The 16,999-nt window shown below is 34.6% G+C and overlaps 1 protein-coding gene across 24 annotated transcripts in view; it reads left to right on the top strand.

The window, feature by feature from the left end:
- The window catches only part of MYO9A (myosin IXA), a 307,532-nt gene that overhangs the window by 196,927 nt on the left and 93,606 nt on the right, over window positions 1–16,999 (top strand). For all 24 annotated transcript variants that reach the window (XM_055363670.2, XM_055363662.2, XM_055363671.2 and 21 more), the window contains 4 exons: window positions 2,505–2,627; window positions 14,175–14,255; window positions 15,158–15,268; window positions 16,131–16,253. In XM_055363670.2, the coding sequence (XP_055219645.2) occupies window positions 2,505–2,627; window positions 14,175–14,255; window positions 15,158–15,268; window positions 16,131–16,253 (438 nt within the window). The remainder of the gene's footprint in view (window positions 1–2,504; window positions 2,628–14,174; window positions 14,256–15,157; window positions 15,269–16,130; window positions 16,254–16,999) is intronic.

Genomic DNA, 16,999 nt, shown 5'->3' with positions numbered 1-16,999 from the left:
TTCAGTGCCAAGTAAAACCAAGTCTTGTGAGGGCCCGGCTATAGAGCATTCCAAGCAAATGAAAAAAATTGGAATGACTCTGAGGCAGAAATGAATGTCATGTTTGGTTTTTCAAACTTTTGCAATATACGTGACAGCAAAGATTTTTTAATAGTTATTTTATTTTGCGTAGTCCCTTTGGTGTTTTTTTCATAGTGAAAAACAATTTAAACTCAAACTTTATTTCCAAGGTCTTTTTCTCCATAGTATCTTAAAAGTGGAAGTGGGGGAATTATTTTAGGCTTCAATGCTAATTTGTTTTCACATAAGAGTAACCTATAAATTATTCTAATTGATTCTTGACCAGTATGAAAAATTACTTTTCATGAATATACATACCGTGAAGCTGTGATAATTCAAAAGTGCCAATAAAAGTAAAACAAAAACTTTCTAATTAGCACAAATGCCCTTTTTACATGTGTGTCGTTTTACATGGCTTTTTTTTTTTTACCAATAGTGCTTACAAATATTTTCCCATGTCAGGAAATATAGATTTACAGTAACTTTATGAGCTGTGGAGTATTGAGTTGTGTAAATGAAGCATACTTTATATAAATAATTCTATATAATTGCATATCTATAATTTTTCATTATTTTTTGAAGTATATTGTTATAAACAACATAGATTTGTTTGATAACTCCTTAGAATAAATATCTAGATGTGAAATTTCTTGTCAGGAAAGTTATAATAATTTACATTCATAAGAACAGTGAGTATATAGTATACGTCTATTTCCCCACCGCCTCATGAATACTGGCTCTTGTCAGTCTTTACTGTATTGGCCAATCTGATGCAGAAAACCTCTTTTAAAAGAAATGGCATTTTCCTTCAATACAAGTGAGATTGAATGGATTGTGGTTTTGTTACTTGCCATTTTTACTTTGAGAATTGCCTTGTCAGATAATCTTTGCCCTTTCTTTTATTGTGATATCTGTCTTTTTAAGAATTTTTAAAAGTTTTTTTTTAACATACAGATGATAAGCCTTTTCATTTGTAGGAAATAACATTTCCTTAATTCAGGTTGTTTACATGTGTGTTGTACTTCTTTCAATTTGCATGGTTTTATTAATGTTTATATTATCAAAATAAATACCTTTAGACTTGAAAATTTGTCATGTTTTTAACACAATCTTTTGTTTCTCATACATTAAGATTTTTGATTACTTTTTAAATAACATATAGTTTACATCTGTATAGATATATTCTTTTCATTTACAAACTCACTACCATAAATATTGTGTGGTTTAAAAAATTATGATTGGCTCAAAAAGCTCCCAAATACTTGTACTGTCTTTACTTTGTATACTTTAGTTGCTTCATGTCTAACTCCTATTTTCCTAATTTATAGTGTAGTACATCATGATGAGGGTTAATAGGGACTATGCTTTGGTTTTTTTGTTTTTTGTTTTTTGTTTTTTGTTTTTGACAGAGTCTCTCACTGTTGCCCGGGCTGGTGTGCAGTGGCTCGATCTTGGCTCGCTGCAGCCTCTGCCTCCCGGGTTTAAGCAGTTCTCCTGCCTCAGCCTCCCGAGTAGCTGGGACTACAGGCACGTGCCACCATGCCTGCCTAATTTTTGTATTTTTAGTAGAGACGGGGTTTCACTGTGTTAGCCAGGCTGATGTCGAACTCCTGACCTCGTGATCCGCCCGCCTCAGTCTCCCAAAGTGCTGGGATTACAGGCGTGTGCCACTGTGCCCAGCCTACTTGGTTTTTGTGTATGTCCCTGGCACACCGACTGTCGCCCTGGTATTTAATTGTTGTCTCTGTGAGTCAGGATTGAGATAACAGTAATTACAGTAGATGTTTTTAAGTAGAAAGGGAATTAAGCAGGCACTTATAAAATCATTAGAAGTCACATGTTAAAATAACATTTGCAGAAAAGTCCCTAAATGTAATTAGAAAGCTAGGAAATCAGGAAGCTGTCAGTGCAGCTGCTACTTGCGGTATATACTGCCTGTGGTGTAATCTAGCCATCTGGAAGAAACTGCTACAACTATTTGCTCCAGGGCTAAGCTGCATTTAGTATAGTTGTGATGACAACACAAATGTTCTGCACTCTGCCTCTGAGCATTTACAGAACTAGTGCCTGGATGCTGGAACCACAGAAAAAAGGTACATAAAGTATATGCATTTTTGCTAGCAGAAGCAGAACTAGTAGCCAGAGCCTCTGCCTCAGTTATACCTTCCCAGTTTCACATGTGGGCCTTTTATTAGTAAACTTAAACCATATCCAGAACTCTAGATGCAAGAGAGTTTGTGAAGTGTACTTTTCTTTTTAGCTTTCTAGCTTCTAGAGGAAGACAGGAGAATAGAATGAATGTTGGATATCAGTCTTTCATATTCACTACAGTCATTTAAGATGGGAAATGGTCATATAGATAGGAAATGATGAAAACTGGCTGAGAATTTTGGCTTATTGTTAGATTAATTTATGTGAGCAATTTATTTTTTCTCTTCTTTCAGCACTTGCTAGAAGTAAATTCTTTAAAGCACCTGACAAGACTGACACTACAAGATCGCATTACCAAGTCTCTTCTTCATTTACACAAGAAGAAAAAACCTCCCAGCATCAGTGCCCAGTTTCAGGTTATTTCTTGTTTTGCTTAAAACAAATAAGAATCTGTATCTTTCAGATTATCATTGAAAGGTTAAAGGGATCTGCAGGGTACTCGAATGGGATTTTAATTTATGTGACTAAAAAGCCATATATTACTGATCATTTTGGAAAGAAGAACCAAAGATGAAAAAAAAAAACTCAGATGCCTTTGTTTTTCATCCACATATGTCTGGATAATGGATATCTCAATATTTGTTATTTTCAGTGTGAGGAGAAAGCAGAAAATTGATGTTATAAACAAATCTGCCTTTAAATCCTGCTGCTTAGATAATGTCACTGTTAGCATAATGATATATGTTTTTTTCCCTGCTTAAACCTCATGCTGCTACCATCGATAGTTAACTAAATGAGGCTGAAGGTTTTTTTTCTGTGTATTTATTTTACCTTTGTATAAATAGAAATCCAGTTCTTTTTTTGGGCTTTTAGGAATAAATATGATAATAGTTAACCACATTTCTTCCAGAATAATTTTTTCAAATTCCTTTTTAAATTGCCTCTTCCATTCTTCTCAAATCATCTATCTCCTAAGATCTTTTCATTTGGTAGATATTTATGAAAGTAAGCAAAATATCTGGTAGGTAACAATGCTTTGTGTAATTTTACTCTATTTCATGTTTATATCACAGAAGCAGTGTTCACTGTTGTATAAAAATTTCCTTATTCATGATAGATGTATCTGTATATGTTAACACTTTTTAAAATGCTTCTTTTGCAGCTAGGATGTTTGAACATAAGCTATCTACTAATGTATCATTGTATATGATCTTGTTTGATTTATAAGCACAGTTCTTCAAATTGTGGGCTAGAAATGTCATTTTATTTTAGGTAATTCTCACCATGGGCCTAAAGAAAAATTTGAATCTGTGCAGGCTATTTGGTCACATCTTTTCTCTTTAAAAAAAAAAAAAAGAAATGAAAAAGCAAGACCAAGGAGCCAAATAACTCATTATGTGCAAATAAGCTTAAAGGAAAGGGAATTGAGTATAATGAAATCACTGCCATGAATTTTAAAACTCCTTCCTAATAATCATATGGGTTAATGGCATTTGGTTGGGAAGAATGAGAAGATAGTGCTTGGGGAAGTCTGTCTTTACCTTGCTTCTGTCCTCACAATCCAGAGTCTGGATGTTCACTTTGTAGATTAGAAATGCAAAGATTAATGGGTTATAGAAAAAAAAATCATGTTGAGTAATATAAGTTTATTAATATACAACATAAATATGAGTCATAAGCAGACTTAATACAATTTTTTAGTTTATTAGCATATTTTTTTCCTGATTAGCAAATCCACATGGGAAGCCAAATTCTGGTCAAAAGGTACTTTGGTGAGCTCAGTGTCTGAAAAGGGAACATTAATCTTGTGATTATGAAAGGTAGAATTATTAAGCTGTTAAGTGTTTTGTTACCTTGGATCTTTTACAGATGCCATGTGTACCAAAATCATTCTTTAATCCGAAGAATACCATATAGCTAGTACAATAAAAACTTAGTTATAATCACAATCCTATTGTGTCTTTTAAAATCCTTCCAAATTTACATATTCTCAATTTATATTCATGAATTATATTTAATTTTTAGAAAAAGAGTCCTCTTTCATATTTCTAATCGGCCATTAAGTTATTACAAAAGTAATGAGTTAATTTTTGATTATTTAGAAAATATAGATGAGTAAAAACAAGTGAAAGTCATCTGCCATCCATAGATAATGACCAATGTATGGTATGTTTTCCAGGCCCTTTGCCAAAAATTTACACGTATGCATTGTCTAATAGGTGTTGTCTAAGTTTTTCTCCAGTTATTCTAGGATAATTACTATTATACTTATTATAAAGGTGAGGAAACCAAGTAACAGATGACCAAATTGCAGGTGGTCAAAATGGATGGCACCCAGCCTTCTTTGTGCCCTTCCTTGAATGCTTATTTTCATGAAAATGATACCATAGAACTCACAAAGGATTAATTGATATAGGAATTGCCCTTCTGCTATAAACAACCAGAAACTGGACAAAAGATATGAGTCAAATATTTTCAGATATTAGTAAGCATTACGGGACTCCAATCTCTGAGAATAGGGGAAATAAATGAGGAAAGCCCCAGATTAACACCTAAAGATAATTTGCTACGGCTCAGGAAGAGGAAACCCAAACAAATGCCAGTGGTCTTGCTAATTGAAGAGATGGAGATAGAAAGGTAGAGGCAACTAGAATTTGTGAGGCAGAGTAAAGAGGAGAAGGAAATTGTATGAAGAGAAAGAGCTAGAGATCTGCTGAGGGGTCTCCTTGAGCCTCTGTGGCTGACTACTGATCTGTGCATATGTGAGTTAAAATTCCATGAGATTGGGGAAAGAATGATTATTCTAATCACCTAAATCCTGTAGACCTAACAATTTCTGGTACTTATACAGGATTAGAGGAGTAGTTCTGTTCTCATCAGCCAGAGTGAAACGACCTTTTATTACATGAGGCCTTAGGTAGAATCCTCAGAAAGACATTGTTTTAGCAATGGGACCAAAATAGTCCTAATGTAAAGGCTGCTCTGGCCCTGCTCTCACAAAACTAAAAATTAAGTCTTAAAAGAATCAGACTGATCCTAAGTAACTTAACAGCATGTTAAGAAAAATGTTTGTCACTCTTTAAAGGAATACAACAAAATCCAACAGTGTAAAACACAGTGTCTAACATCCGATGAGAAATTACAAGGCAGGCAAAGAGTCAGGAAAAAAATAACCCATAACAAGGGGGAAAAAAAAAATCAATAATCAGAGACAGACTTTAAAATGATGGAGATGATGTAAATAGTAAGAATGTCAAATTAGCTATAATGTATCTTTTAAATATGCCCAAAGACATAACAAAAAACATGAATATGATAAGAACAAAATAGATTTTTTATTTTGGAAGGTGATGACAGAGTCTCTGGACGCTTTCTCAGGAGATGGAGTTGTTCTGTCCTCTCTTTCTTTCACTGCCTGTTGCAACCAATAAGGGCCATTTGTATTATGAAAATGAAAAAAATGAAGATATGAAAAAGACTCAAATGGAACTTTTAGAGATTAAATATGTAATATTTGACAATAAAAAACAAGCTAAATTGGATTAACATTGGTTAGACAGTTCAGAAGCAGTACATTTGAAGTCATAGTTTATTAAAGCCCAGAGAAAACAACAAAGATGTAAAAAAACGAAAATAACAATAACTTATGGAGCAATATGATGCAGTCTAACATAGATGTAATTGGAATCTCAGGAGAGGAAAGGGAGGAGGGCACAGAAAAATATATTTGAAGAAATAATGAGCAAAATATTTTCTGATTTGATGGAAAAAAAAAAAAAACTACAGAGATCAAAGAATCTCAGTAAACCTCAATCAGAGCAAACAAAAACACACCAAGACAACATTATATCAAATTGCTAAAACCAGTTAAAAAGAGAGCATCTTAAACTTAGCCAGAGGGAGAAAAGAGACATTTTGTGTAACTAAGTGAAGATCATCAGAAACTATCAAAGCCGTAAGACAAGAGTGATATCTTCAAAAGACCAAAAAGAGAAAAAAAGTCACCCTAGAATTCTATGCGTGGTGAATGTATGTTTTAAAAACTAAGGTTAAGTAGAGACATTTTCAGACCAAAAAAGCTGAGAGAATTTATTACCAGCAGATCTATAATATCAGAAATTTTAAACATGGAAGAAAAATGATGGGAAAACCACATGGACATTTGAATTTACACAAAACATGAATAGTGACAGACTGATAGAAATGTAGGCTAATATTTTAAAAATATGTTTTCTTGGACAGGCGTGGTGGCTCACACCTGCAATCCCAGCACTTTGGGAGGCCGAGGCAGGTGGATCACCCAAGGTCAGGAGTTCGAGACCAGCCTGGCCAACATGGTGAATCCCCATCTCTACTAAAAATACAAAAATTAGCCAGGCATGGTGATGGGCGCCTGTAATCCCAGCTACTTGGGAGGCTGAGGCAGGAGAATTGCTTGAACCCAGGAGGTGGAGGTTGCAGTGAGCTGAGATTGCACCACTGCACTCCAGCCTGGAAAAAAGAGCGAGACTCTGTCTCAAGAAAAAAAAAAAACTTTTCTCTTTTTAAAATAATTGGCTATAGAAAACAAAAATAATAGTATATTGTGAGGTAGAAATAAAATATATAATAAAAGTATCACAAAACATCTAAAGTGGGGCTAAGTGGAAATATACTGTTGTTAAGCTTTTACACTATACAGAACATGGTATAGTATTATTTGAAGGTAGACTGTGATAAAGGTGCAAATCCTAGAATAATCCTTTAAAAAAGAGTTAACGGTTAGTAAGGTAATAGCAGAACTAAAATGGAACCATAAAATATACTCGATAAAAAAAAGGAAAAAGAAAATTCAGACTGATAAATAGAAACAAGTAACAACATGGTAGACTATAATGTATATTTTCTGTATTATTTCAGCCTTTTGTGGTAAATTACCACCTTCAGTATACTCTAAAACATTCCCTCTTGAGAGTTTGTCTTCTGCAGGCTAATGTTAGATTTTAATGAGTCAATCCCTTTGACCACCAAACTTTCAAAGTAGGTAAAGCCTTAAGTTATGACTGGGATGATACAACTTGATCATAAAGAACTGTGCAATGTTTATGCATGGACCTGTATGTCAAAGTCTGGTCACTTCATAGCACTATGTCTCTACTTAGTAGTTTTTTAAAAGAAGTTTTGTGGCTTTTTCCTAATATAATCAGTCATACACATGCTGTTGCCTGTTGTAGCTACTAAAACTTACTGGTAAAGCTGCTACTCCTCTCCATACTCAGCTGCCTAGGGATCCACAGGTTGCTAGGAAAAATATCCGCCGTTATGTGAACAGTCAACATACTCTTTCTTCAAGCGGTGAAAACTAAATTTTTCTCTTCCCTAGGAGTCTTCTAACTGTGGGTATAAGGAAGATGTAGGATACATTAAGCTTGTTTTCATATTTGAATTGAATTCATACTTGTAGAAGTATGAATTCCTTTTGAAAAGGCTGACTGGTTTGAAGAAATTAACCTGGTCTTAATTATAGCTCTAAGAATTTAGTCATTAGTCAAATTAAACCCAAGCTGATATTCTCTGAACATATATGTATGTATTAAGTTTTCTAGAATAGCTACATATTACTTTTATAATCAGAGGAAAAGCCATCTAAAAAAGAATGTATTTTTTTAAAAGATAGTTTATAGCAGCAGGAAGCAGATCAGTAGTTGCCTGGGGCTGCTTCTCAAGTGGTTATTGACTGCAGATGGGCAAGAGGGAGTTTTTTGGGGGTGATAGAGGAGTTCTAAAACTGGACTGTAGTGATAGTGGCATAACTGTGTGAATTTACTAAAACTCATTGATTTGTGAATTACAATGTGTATATTTTAATAGTATGTAGATTTTATTCCAATAAAACTTTAAACCAAAAAAGTCACCATTAAAAGAAGAAAAAGAGCAAGACTAAAAAAGGACTTGTATAATATGAAGAACTAAAAATCAGTGTTTTAAAAGGAAGAAAACCTAATAGACAAATGGACAAAAGTCTCAAATAGGCAGTTTATAAAAGATGATATCCAGAAGGCCAATACACCTATGTAAAACCTGTTCAACATTGTTATTCATGAGGGAAATGCCAATTAATACCACAAAGCAATACTGTTACATACTTGCCAACATGGCTGAAATAAACTGATTATACAACATGTTGGCAAGATTGGGGAGCATTCAGAACTCTTATACGGTACTGTTGAAATGTAAATTGATACAAGCATATTGGAAAACAGTTAAAAGAGACAAGGATAAGTATGTTCATAGCAAAATTTTTCATAATAAACTGGAAACAACGAAATACTCATCTCTTAATGGATAGTTTAATGGTAGTATAGCCAGTATAGCCAAATAATGGATCACTAATGTACAGCACTGGAAATTTACAAAATATAATTGTATGCAACAAATACAAAATAGTACATGGTGTATTTTTCCATTCATATGAACTTTAATAGTAGGTAAAATTAACTTATCATCTTAAAAGTAAGAATAATAATTACCCTTGGTTGGGGTGTGGAAATAAGAGTACATAGCTTATGTACAGTGACCTTGCTAAAGTCAATGGGATGGGGCACAAAGGGGCTTCTGAGTTTCTGATTTTATATATATATATGTATACATATATATACATATATATGTATACATATATATACGTGTATACATATATATACATATATATGTATATATATGTATACATATATATACATATATATGTATATATATGTATACATATATATACATATGTATACATATGTATACATATGTATACGTGTATACATATATATACATATATATGTATATATATGTATACATATATATACGTATATATACATACATATATATGTATGTGTGTGTATATATGTATACATATATATACATACATAAATATATAAAATTTGGGCTTTAGTTACAACAATGTCTTCCTTTTGTAAAAAGTCATAATTTACACTTATTATTTTAATATTTTATGTGTATTATTATTATCATTATTTTGAGACTGGGTCTCCTAATAAAATGTTGCCCTGGCTGGACTCCAGCTTCTGGGCTTAAGCTATCCTCCCTCCTCAGCCTCCCAAGTAGCTGTGGCTACAGGCATGTGACACTGTGCCAAGCCCTATGTATATTATACTACAATAGCATTTGCAAGAAAAACGAACACTTAAAAGTTTAAAAATTTGTATGTTGATGTAACTTCACAACAGTAACGGGCCTATATATAGTTGTAAGACTTCTTTGTTTTACTTGAACTTGTGAAATGTCGACTCTTAAGTAAGTAGACTGTGACTAGTTAGGTTTGTATATTGTAATCCCTAGAGCAGCTACTAAAATGCAGTACAAAGATAGCTGAAAAGTAGATAAATTAATATGGAATACTAAAGTATATTGAACAGAGGGGAGGGGCACCTCACCAAAGAAAGTACACAGATGTCAAATAAGCATATGAAAAGATGTTCCACATTATATGTTATTAGGGAATTGCAAATTAAAACAAAAATGAGATACCACAGCACAGCTATTGGAATGGCAAAAGTCCAAAACAATGACAACACCAAACGCTGGTGAGAATGTGGAGCAACAGGAACACTCATTCATTGGTGGTGGGAATGCAAAATGGTACAGCCACTTTGGAAAACAGTTTGACAGTTTCTTATAAAACTATATTTTTACCATATGATCCAGCAGTAACAACTTCTTGGTATTTACCTAAATTAGTTGAAAACTTATGTCCACAAAATAACCTGTACACAGATATTTATAGCAGCTTTATTCATAATTGCTAAAACTTGGAAACAGTCAAGATGTCCTTTAGTAGGTGAATGGATAAACTATGGTACATTCAGACAATGGAATATTATTCAACACTAAAAAGAAATGAGCTTTCAAGCCATGAAAAGGCTTGCAGGAACCTTAAATACATATTACTGAGTGAAAGAAGCCAATATGAAAAGGCTACATACCATAAGATTCCAAATATATGACATTCTGGAAAAAGCAAAACTATGGAGACAGTAAAAAAGATCAGTAGTTGCCAGGATCTAGTTGGGGGAGGATGAGTAGGCAGAGCATAGAGGACTTTAGGTTAGTCAAATTAATCTATATGATACTGCAATGGTGAATAAATGTCTATATATTTGTTTAAACACAGAGAATGTGCAACATAAAGAGTGAACCCTAATGCATATTATGGACTGTAGTTAATAATCATGTCAGTATTGGTTCATCACATATAACACACTAATGCAAGATGTTAATTATAGGGGAAATTGTGCATGTGAGGGTAAAGGGGCATATGGGAATTCTGTGTTCTGCTCATTTTTGCTGTGAACCTAAAACTGCTCCAAAAGTCTATTTTAAACAGACAGGGAGTAAGAGGAGGAAGGGAGGAACAAATGAGAGAGGAAAAACAGAAGGCCAGTAATAAAATTGGTAGCCCTAAATCCAACCATACTAATTATTAACAATGTAAATGCTCTAAACAGTCCAATTAAGAAATGGATATTATCGGCCGGGCACAGGCTTACGCCTGTAATCCCAGCACTTTGGGAGGCCGAGGCAGGCAGATCACGAGGTCAGGAGATTGAGACCATCCTGGCTAACACGGTGAAACCTCGTCTCTACTAAAAATACAAAAAAAATTAGCCGGGTACCAAAACAGAGATATAGATCAATGGAACAGAACAGAGCCCTCAGAAATAACGCCATATATCTACAACTATCTGATGTTTGACAAACCTGAGAAAAACAAGCAATGGGGAAAGGATTCCCTATTTAATAAATGGTGCTGGGAAAACTGGCTAGCCATATGTAGAAAGCTGAAACTGGATCCCTTCCTTACACCTTATACAAAAATCAATTCAAGATGGATTAAAGACTTAAACGTTAGACCTAAAACCATAAAAACCCTAGAAGAAAACCTAGGCATTACCATTCAGGACATAGGCATGGGCAAGTACTTCATGTCTAAAACACCAAAAGCAATGGCAACAAAAGCCAAAATTGACAAATGGGATCTAATTAAACTCAAGAGCTTCTGCACAACAAAGGAAACTACCATCAGAGTGAACAGGCAACCCACAAAATGGGAGAAAATTTTTGCAATCTACTCATCTGACAAAGGGTTAATATCCAGAATCTACAATGAACTCAAACACATTTACAAGAAAAAAACAAACAACCCCATCAAAAAGCGGGCGAAGGACATGAACAGACACTTCTCAAAAGAAGACATTTATGCAGCCAAAAAACACATGAAAAAATGCTCACCATCACTGGCCATCAGAGAAATGCAAATCAAAACCACAATGAGATATCATCTCACACCAGTTAGAATGGCAATCATTAAAAAGTCAGGAAACAGCAGGTGCTGGAGAGGATGTGGAGAAATAGGAACACTTTTACATTGTTGGTGGGACTGTAAACTAGTTCAACCATTGTGGAAGTCAGTGTGGCGATTCCTCAAGGATCTAGAACTAGAAATACCATTTGACCCAGCCATCCCATTACTGGGTATATACCCAAAGGACTATAAATCATGCTGCTATAAAGACACATGCACACGTATGTTTATTGCAGCACTATTCACAATAGCAAAGACTTGGAACCAACCCAAATGTCCAACAATGATAGACTGGATTGAGAAAATGTGGCACATATACACCATGGAATACTATGCAGCCATAAAAAATGATGAGTTCATTCCTTTGTAGGGACATGGATGAAATTGGAAATCATCATTCTCAGTAAACTATCACAAGAACAAAAAACCAAACACCACATATTCTCACTCATAGGTGGGAATTGAACAATGAGAACACATGGACACATGAAGGGGAACATCACAGTCTGGGGACTGTTGTGGGGTAGGGGGAGGGGGGAGGGATAGCATTGGGAGATATACCTAATGCTAGATGACGAGTTAGTGGGTGCAGCGCACCAGCATGGCACATGTATACATATGTAACTAACCTGCACATTGTGCACATGTACCCTAAAACTTAAAGTATAATAATAATAAAAAAAAGAAAAAAAAATCAGCCGGGTGTGGTGGTGGGGCATGTAGTCCCAGCTAATCGGGAGGCTGAGGCAGGAGAATGGCGTGAACCTGGGAGGCAGAGCTTGCAGTAGGCCGAGATCGTGCCACTGCATTCCAGCCTGGGTGACAAGAGCGAGACACTGTCTCGGGAAAAAAAAAAAAAAAAAAAAATGGATATTATCTGATTGGATAAAATAAGACCTAACTGTATGTTATCTACAAGAAACCTCTTTAAATACAGTGATACTAAAGGGTTAAAAAATGAAAAAAATAAACCATGCGAACAAAAACCAAAAGAAAGCTGTAGTGACTATAGTAGAGTCAGACAAAGTAGACTTCAGAACAGAGAAAATTACCAAGGATAAAGGGAGATAATTTCATAGTGATAAAAGGTGCAATTTACCAAGTCTTACATGTATATTCATCTAATAACAGAACTCCCAAATATCTGAACCAAAAACTGATAGAATTAAAAGAAAAATGGACAAATCTGCAGTTATGCTTGGAAACTTCAGCATAGCTCTTGGTAATTGACAGGGTAAGTAGGCAATTAGGAAGGATATGGAAGACTTAAATAGAACAATTAACCTACTTGACCTAACTGAAATTTGTAGAACACCCTAGCCAACAATTGCAGAATATGCATTTATTTTAAGTGCCCATGAAATACTTGCCAAGGTAGATCGTAAACTAGGCCATAAAACCTTAACAGTTTTGAGTTAAAATCATACAAAATGTTGTATTTATAATAGAATTAAACCAGAAATCAAAGAAAGATATCAATCCCCAAATATTTAGAATATGTAAAAGCGACTTCTAAATAATACATATTTTAGAGGAAGGAAAATTTTATAATATTTTAAATAGAATGAATATCAAAATTTGTGCAATGCAGCTAAAGCAGTGCTCCAAGGTTAATTTATAGCACTAAATGCTTTTATTAGAAAAGGAGATATGTCTTAATTCAATAATCTAAATTTCTACCTTGATAAACTATAAAAAGAATATATGAAACCCAATACAAGCAGAGAGAAGTAAATAATAAAGATAACAGCAGAATTCAATGAAATGAAAAACAGAAAAATAGACAAAACACTGACACCAAAAGCTGGTTCTTTAAGCAGATCCAATTTTTTTTTTTTTTTTTTTTTTTTTTTTTTGAGACAGAGTCTCACTTTGTTGCACAGGCTGGAGTGCAGTGGCACCATCTTGGCTTACTGCAACCTCCACCTCCCAGGTTTAAGTAATTCTCATGCCTCAGCCGGGCACCACCACGCCTGGCTAATTTTTGTATTTTTTAGTAGAGATGGGGTTTCACCATGTTGGCCAGGCTGGTCTCAAACTTCTGACCTCAGGTGATCCTGCTCTCCTTGGCCCTCCAAAATGCTGGGATTATAGGCGTGAGCCACCATGCGTGGGCTGAGCAAATCAAAAAGTTGATAAATTTCTAGCCACTAATCAGGAAGAAAGAGAGAATGTGCAAATTACCATTATCAGGAATAAAAAAAGGGATATCATTACATACTTTGTAGACATTTAAAGTAAAGCAAGGGATTACTACCTTACTGGATACCCTCCTGAATCATTTTAAAAGTTGTAGGATACGTGAGTTTGAATAAAATTGTTTGATGAAATGTGAAGAAAAGTGAAAAAAAATCCTATATTTGATTATTCTGAAAACATCTGCAATGTTTACTATTTCCAGGCTATCTGCTTTAATACTAAACTACCATCTTTATCCTTAATTATCCATAATTTAACCAGTATGAGAATATACACAATGTGCTTTTCAAAAACAGACCTCTTTCTATGTGTACCTCTACTTTTTGAATGTTTTGCCAGCATATTGATTATAGTTATAAATTATTTGTTAATAGTTTGGAATGGAAGAGTATGATAATTATATTACTTTCTGTTGCAGGCATCATTAAGCAAGCTAATGGAAACACTTGGTCAAGCAGAACCATATTTTGTAAAATGCATTCGCTCTAATGCTGAAAAGGTAAAAATGTCCTATAAATGAGAGCACATATCTCAGCTTACTTCAAACTGAGCTTTAAATACTTTTAAGCAGAATAAGTGGAGGGGAAGCACTAACTATAATATTTATAAGGAAAATAGTATGTTATAAACACTTTAAATGGATTTTTCCACACTTCCCTGCCTGTAAGGTGTTTATATGGATTTGATTTAGCATCACCCAGAATTTGAGAAGCAAATACCTCTTGAAGTCCTGTCAGAAAAGAATTTTCTTTTTTTTTTGGTTTTTTTTTTTTTTTTTTTTTTTTTTTGAGGCAGAGTCTCACTCTGTCGCCTAGGCTGGAGTGCAGTGGCATGATCTCAGCTCACTGTAGTCTCCGCCTCCTGGTTTCAAGCAGTTCTCCTGCCTCAGCCTCCTGAGTAGCTGGGACTACAGGTGTGCACCACCACGCCCGGCTAATTTTTGTATTTTTAGTAGAGACGAGGATTTGCCATGTTGGCCAGGCTGGTCTTGAACTCCTGACCTCAGGTGATCAGCCCACCTTGGCCTCCCAAAGTGCTAGGATTATAGGCGTGAGCCACTACACCCAGTTGTAGGTTATCTTGTTACAGATTTTGTAGTGATTGGACTATGTGGCCTCTGTGGGTGACTACATTCTTTTTGAGCCTTTAAGGTCCTCTCTCTTCACAACCAGAGAAGCCTGGAAGCTTGGTTTCTCTCTTTTCCCTAGGGTTGGGCAGTCAGAACTTTTCTGAAGCTACCAGCTGAGAGGTGAGCTTGCCTTAATATACTTAGTTACTGTATATCTTAACCAGACAACCTCCAGTCAATCTCTAGATACTCAACAGTTAGTCATGCTTATAAACAGATAATTAATTTGGAGATCTACTGTTCTGGGTTAATCTCTTTTCCATTTGCTTTAGCTGCCCTTAAGGTTCAATGATGTCTTGGTACTTAGACAGCTTCGATACACCGGGATGCTGGAAACAGTTCGAATTCGCCAATCAGGATACAGCTCCAAATATTCTTTCCAGGTTCTGTTTTTATAGTGATATTTACATATTTAGACACATCAAGTAAATGATTCCCACATATCTTGCTTATTCTTTGGGGCTTACTTATTTTCCTTAATTCTTCCTTTCCATTTCACGTTTTGTATACGGAATTGAAAAGGGATAGATAGTATTTACTTTGATTGAATGGCAGCAATCTCATTAAGCTTATTGTAATAGAATCCAGTACTTGGCTATTCTCATTTGATCGGAATGTTTGCTAATACTAAATTTACTCCTGATATAACAATTCTTTGCACTGACCTCTCAAGTAACTGAAATAGTTCAATGAGAATTATCTAGTGAAAAGATTCCATTTGGTTTTCCCTAAAGTTTTCTCAGCAGGATTTTCTTTCATAGTAAGCTGCCAGCAAGGCTCACAGCTACTCGTATCAGCAATTGCTGCTATGGGTATGGAAACTATATTGAAGCTGTTCAGCAACTGAGCAAGTCTTTGCTGTTACTGGGATGGAAAGCCTCATTCTCAGTGATACCCTGTCCCCATCCTGCCACGTTTGCTTTTTTTTTCCTGATAGAAATTTTAGGTTCTTGTTAAATAACCTTTTCTTTGGTCTTTTATAAAGCTTTCTCAAAAGGGATAAGTAGCCTCTGCCCTTTTTTTTCTCTCATTCCCTTTTGATGTCATGATATGTAGAACCCAATATCTTTCTCCACCTCCTATGTTTTCCGAATTAACCTTTTATCATATCTTAAATTAACATGAACTTCTTGGTTTCACCCTGTTTAAAAGAAAGAGAAAAGATTAATAGAATGATAATTAGTTTAAGGTCTTGTTTACATACACTGTTTGCTGATTTTACAATATTTTTAAATTATTTTTCAGGATTTTGTGAGCCACTTCCATGTACTTCTTCCCCGAAATATTATTCCATCCAAATTTAACATTCAGGATTTCTTCAGGAAAATAAATCTTAATCCAGATAATTATCAAGTTGGAAAAACCATGGTAAATATAATCTGTATAGCTCTGGTCAAAATTGAGTGCATTTATTTAAAAAATAATAATTTTTGCCTATGAGATTGTTTATTAAAAAGATAGTGAATCAGATATCAGAAGACAATTGGTTAGGCCCAGGTTTTTATTTAATTATGTAGTCAATATTAATCACAGAGCTCTGGCCAGTGCTCTAGTTCTGACTATAATTTTAACTGCCTAAAAATCATCTCTCCATAGATACTCTACTGTAATCTCCAAGCCAGCTTTCCCAAGGTGACCGTATCCAGATTCATCTGCTCTTAAATTTATCAAATACTTTCTTTCTCTGTCACCCTTTTTCCAGTTTCTCAGTCTAGAAACCATAATTGTCTTTGGCATACCGTTCACTTTAATCCTTTCACAAAGTTTTAGGGATTTTTTTTCCTTTTACAAAGAGATTCTTACATCGCTTTCTGTTTCTCCATTACTACTGCTTCCATTTTATTTTTATTCCTTATCTCTTCTCATCTACATTGCTTATACAGTGAACAGCTTACTTATCTGATTCTAGTGTATTTGTCATTCCATTTAATTTATTCTACTCATAATATTAAAATTATTATCTTAATATACTTAGTTCTTTATGTCTGCCTCCTGCTTGATAATAACCTCCTGATAACCTCCTCATTAAATCCAAACATCTTTCTCTTTTTTGAGAACCTTCATATTGTGGCTTCACATTACTTAATATCTTTTTTATGGAGATTAATTGTCCC

The sequence above is a fragment of the Gorilla gorilla genome, chromosome 16 (genome assembly GCF_029281585.2).
Source record: "Gorilla gorilla gorilla isolate KB3781 chromosome 16, NHGRI_mGorGor1-v2.1_pri, whole genome shotgun sequence".
Classification (NCBI taxonomy): Eukaryota; Metazoa; Chordata; class Mammalia; order Primates; family Hominidae; genus Gorilla; species Gorilla gorilla.
Note: the sequence above shows the minus strand (reverse complement) of the source record. Positions and strands in the feature narration are given on the sequence as shown.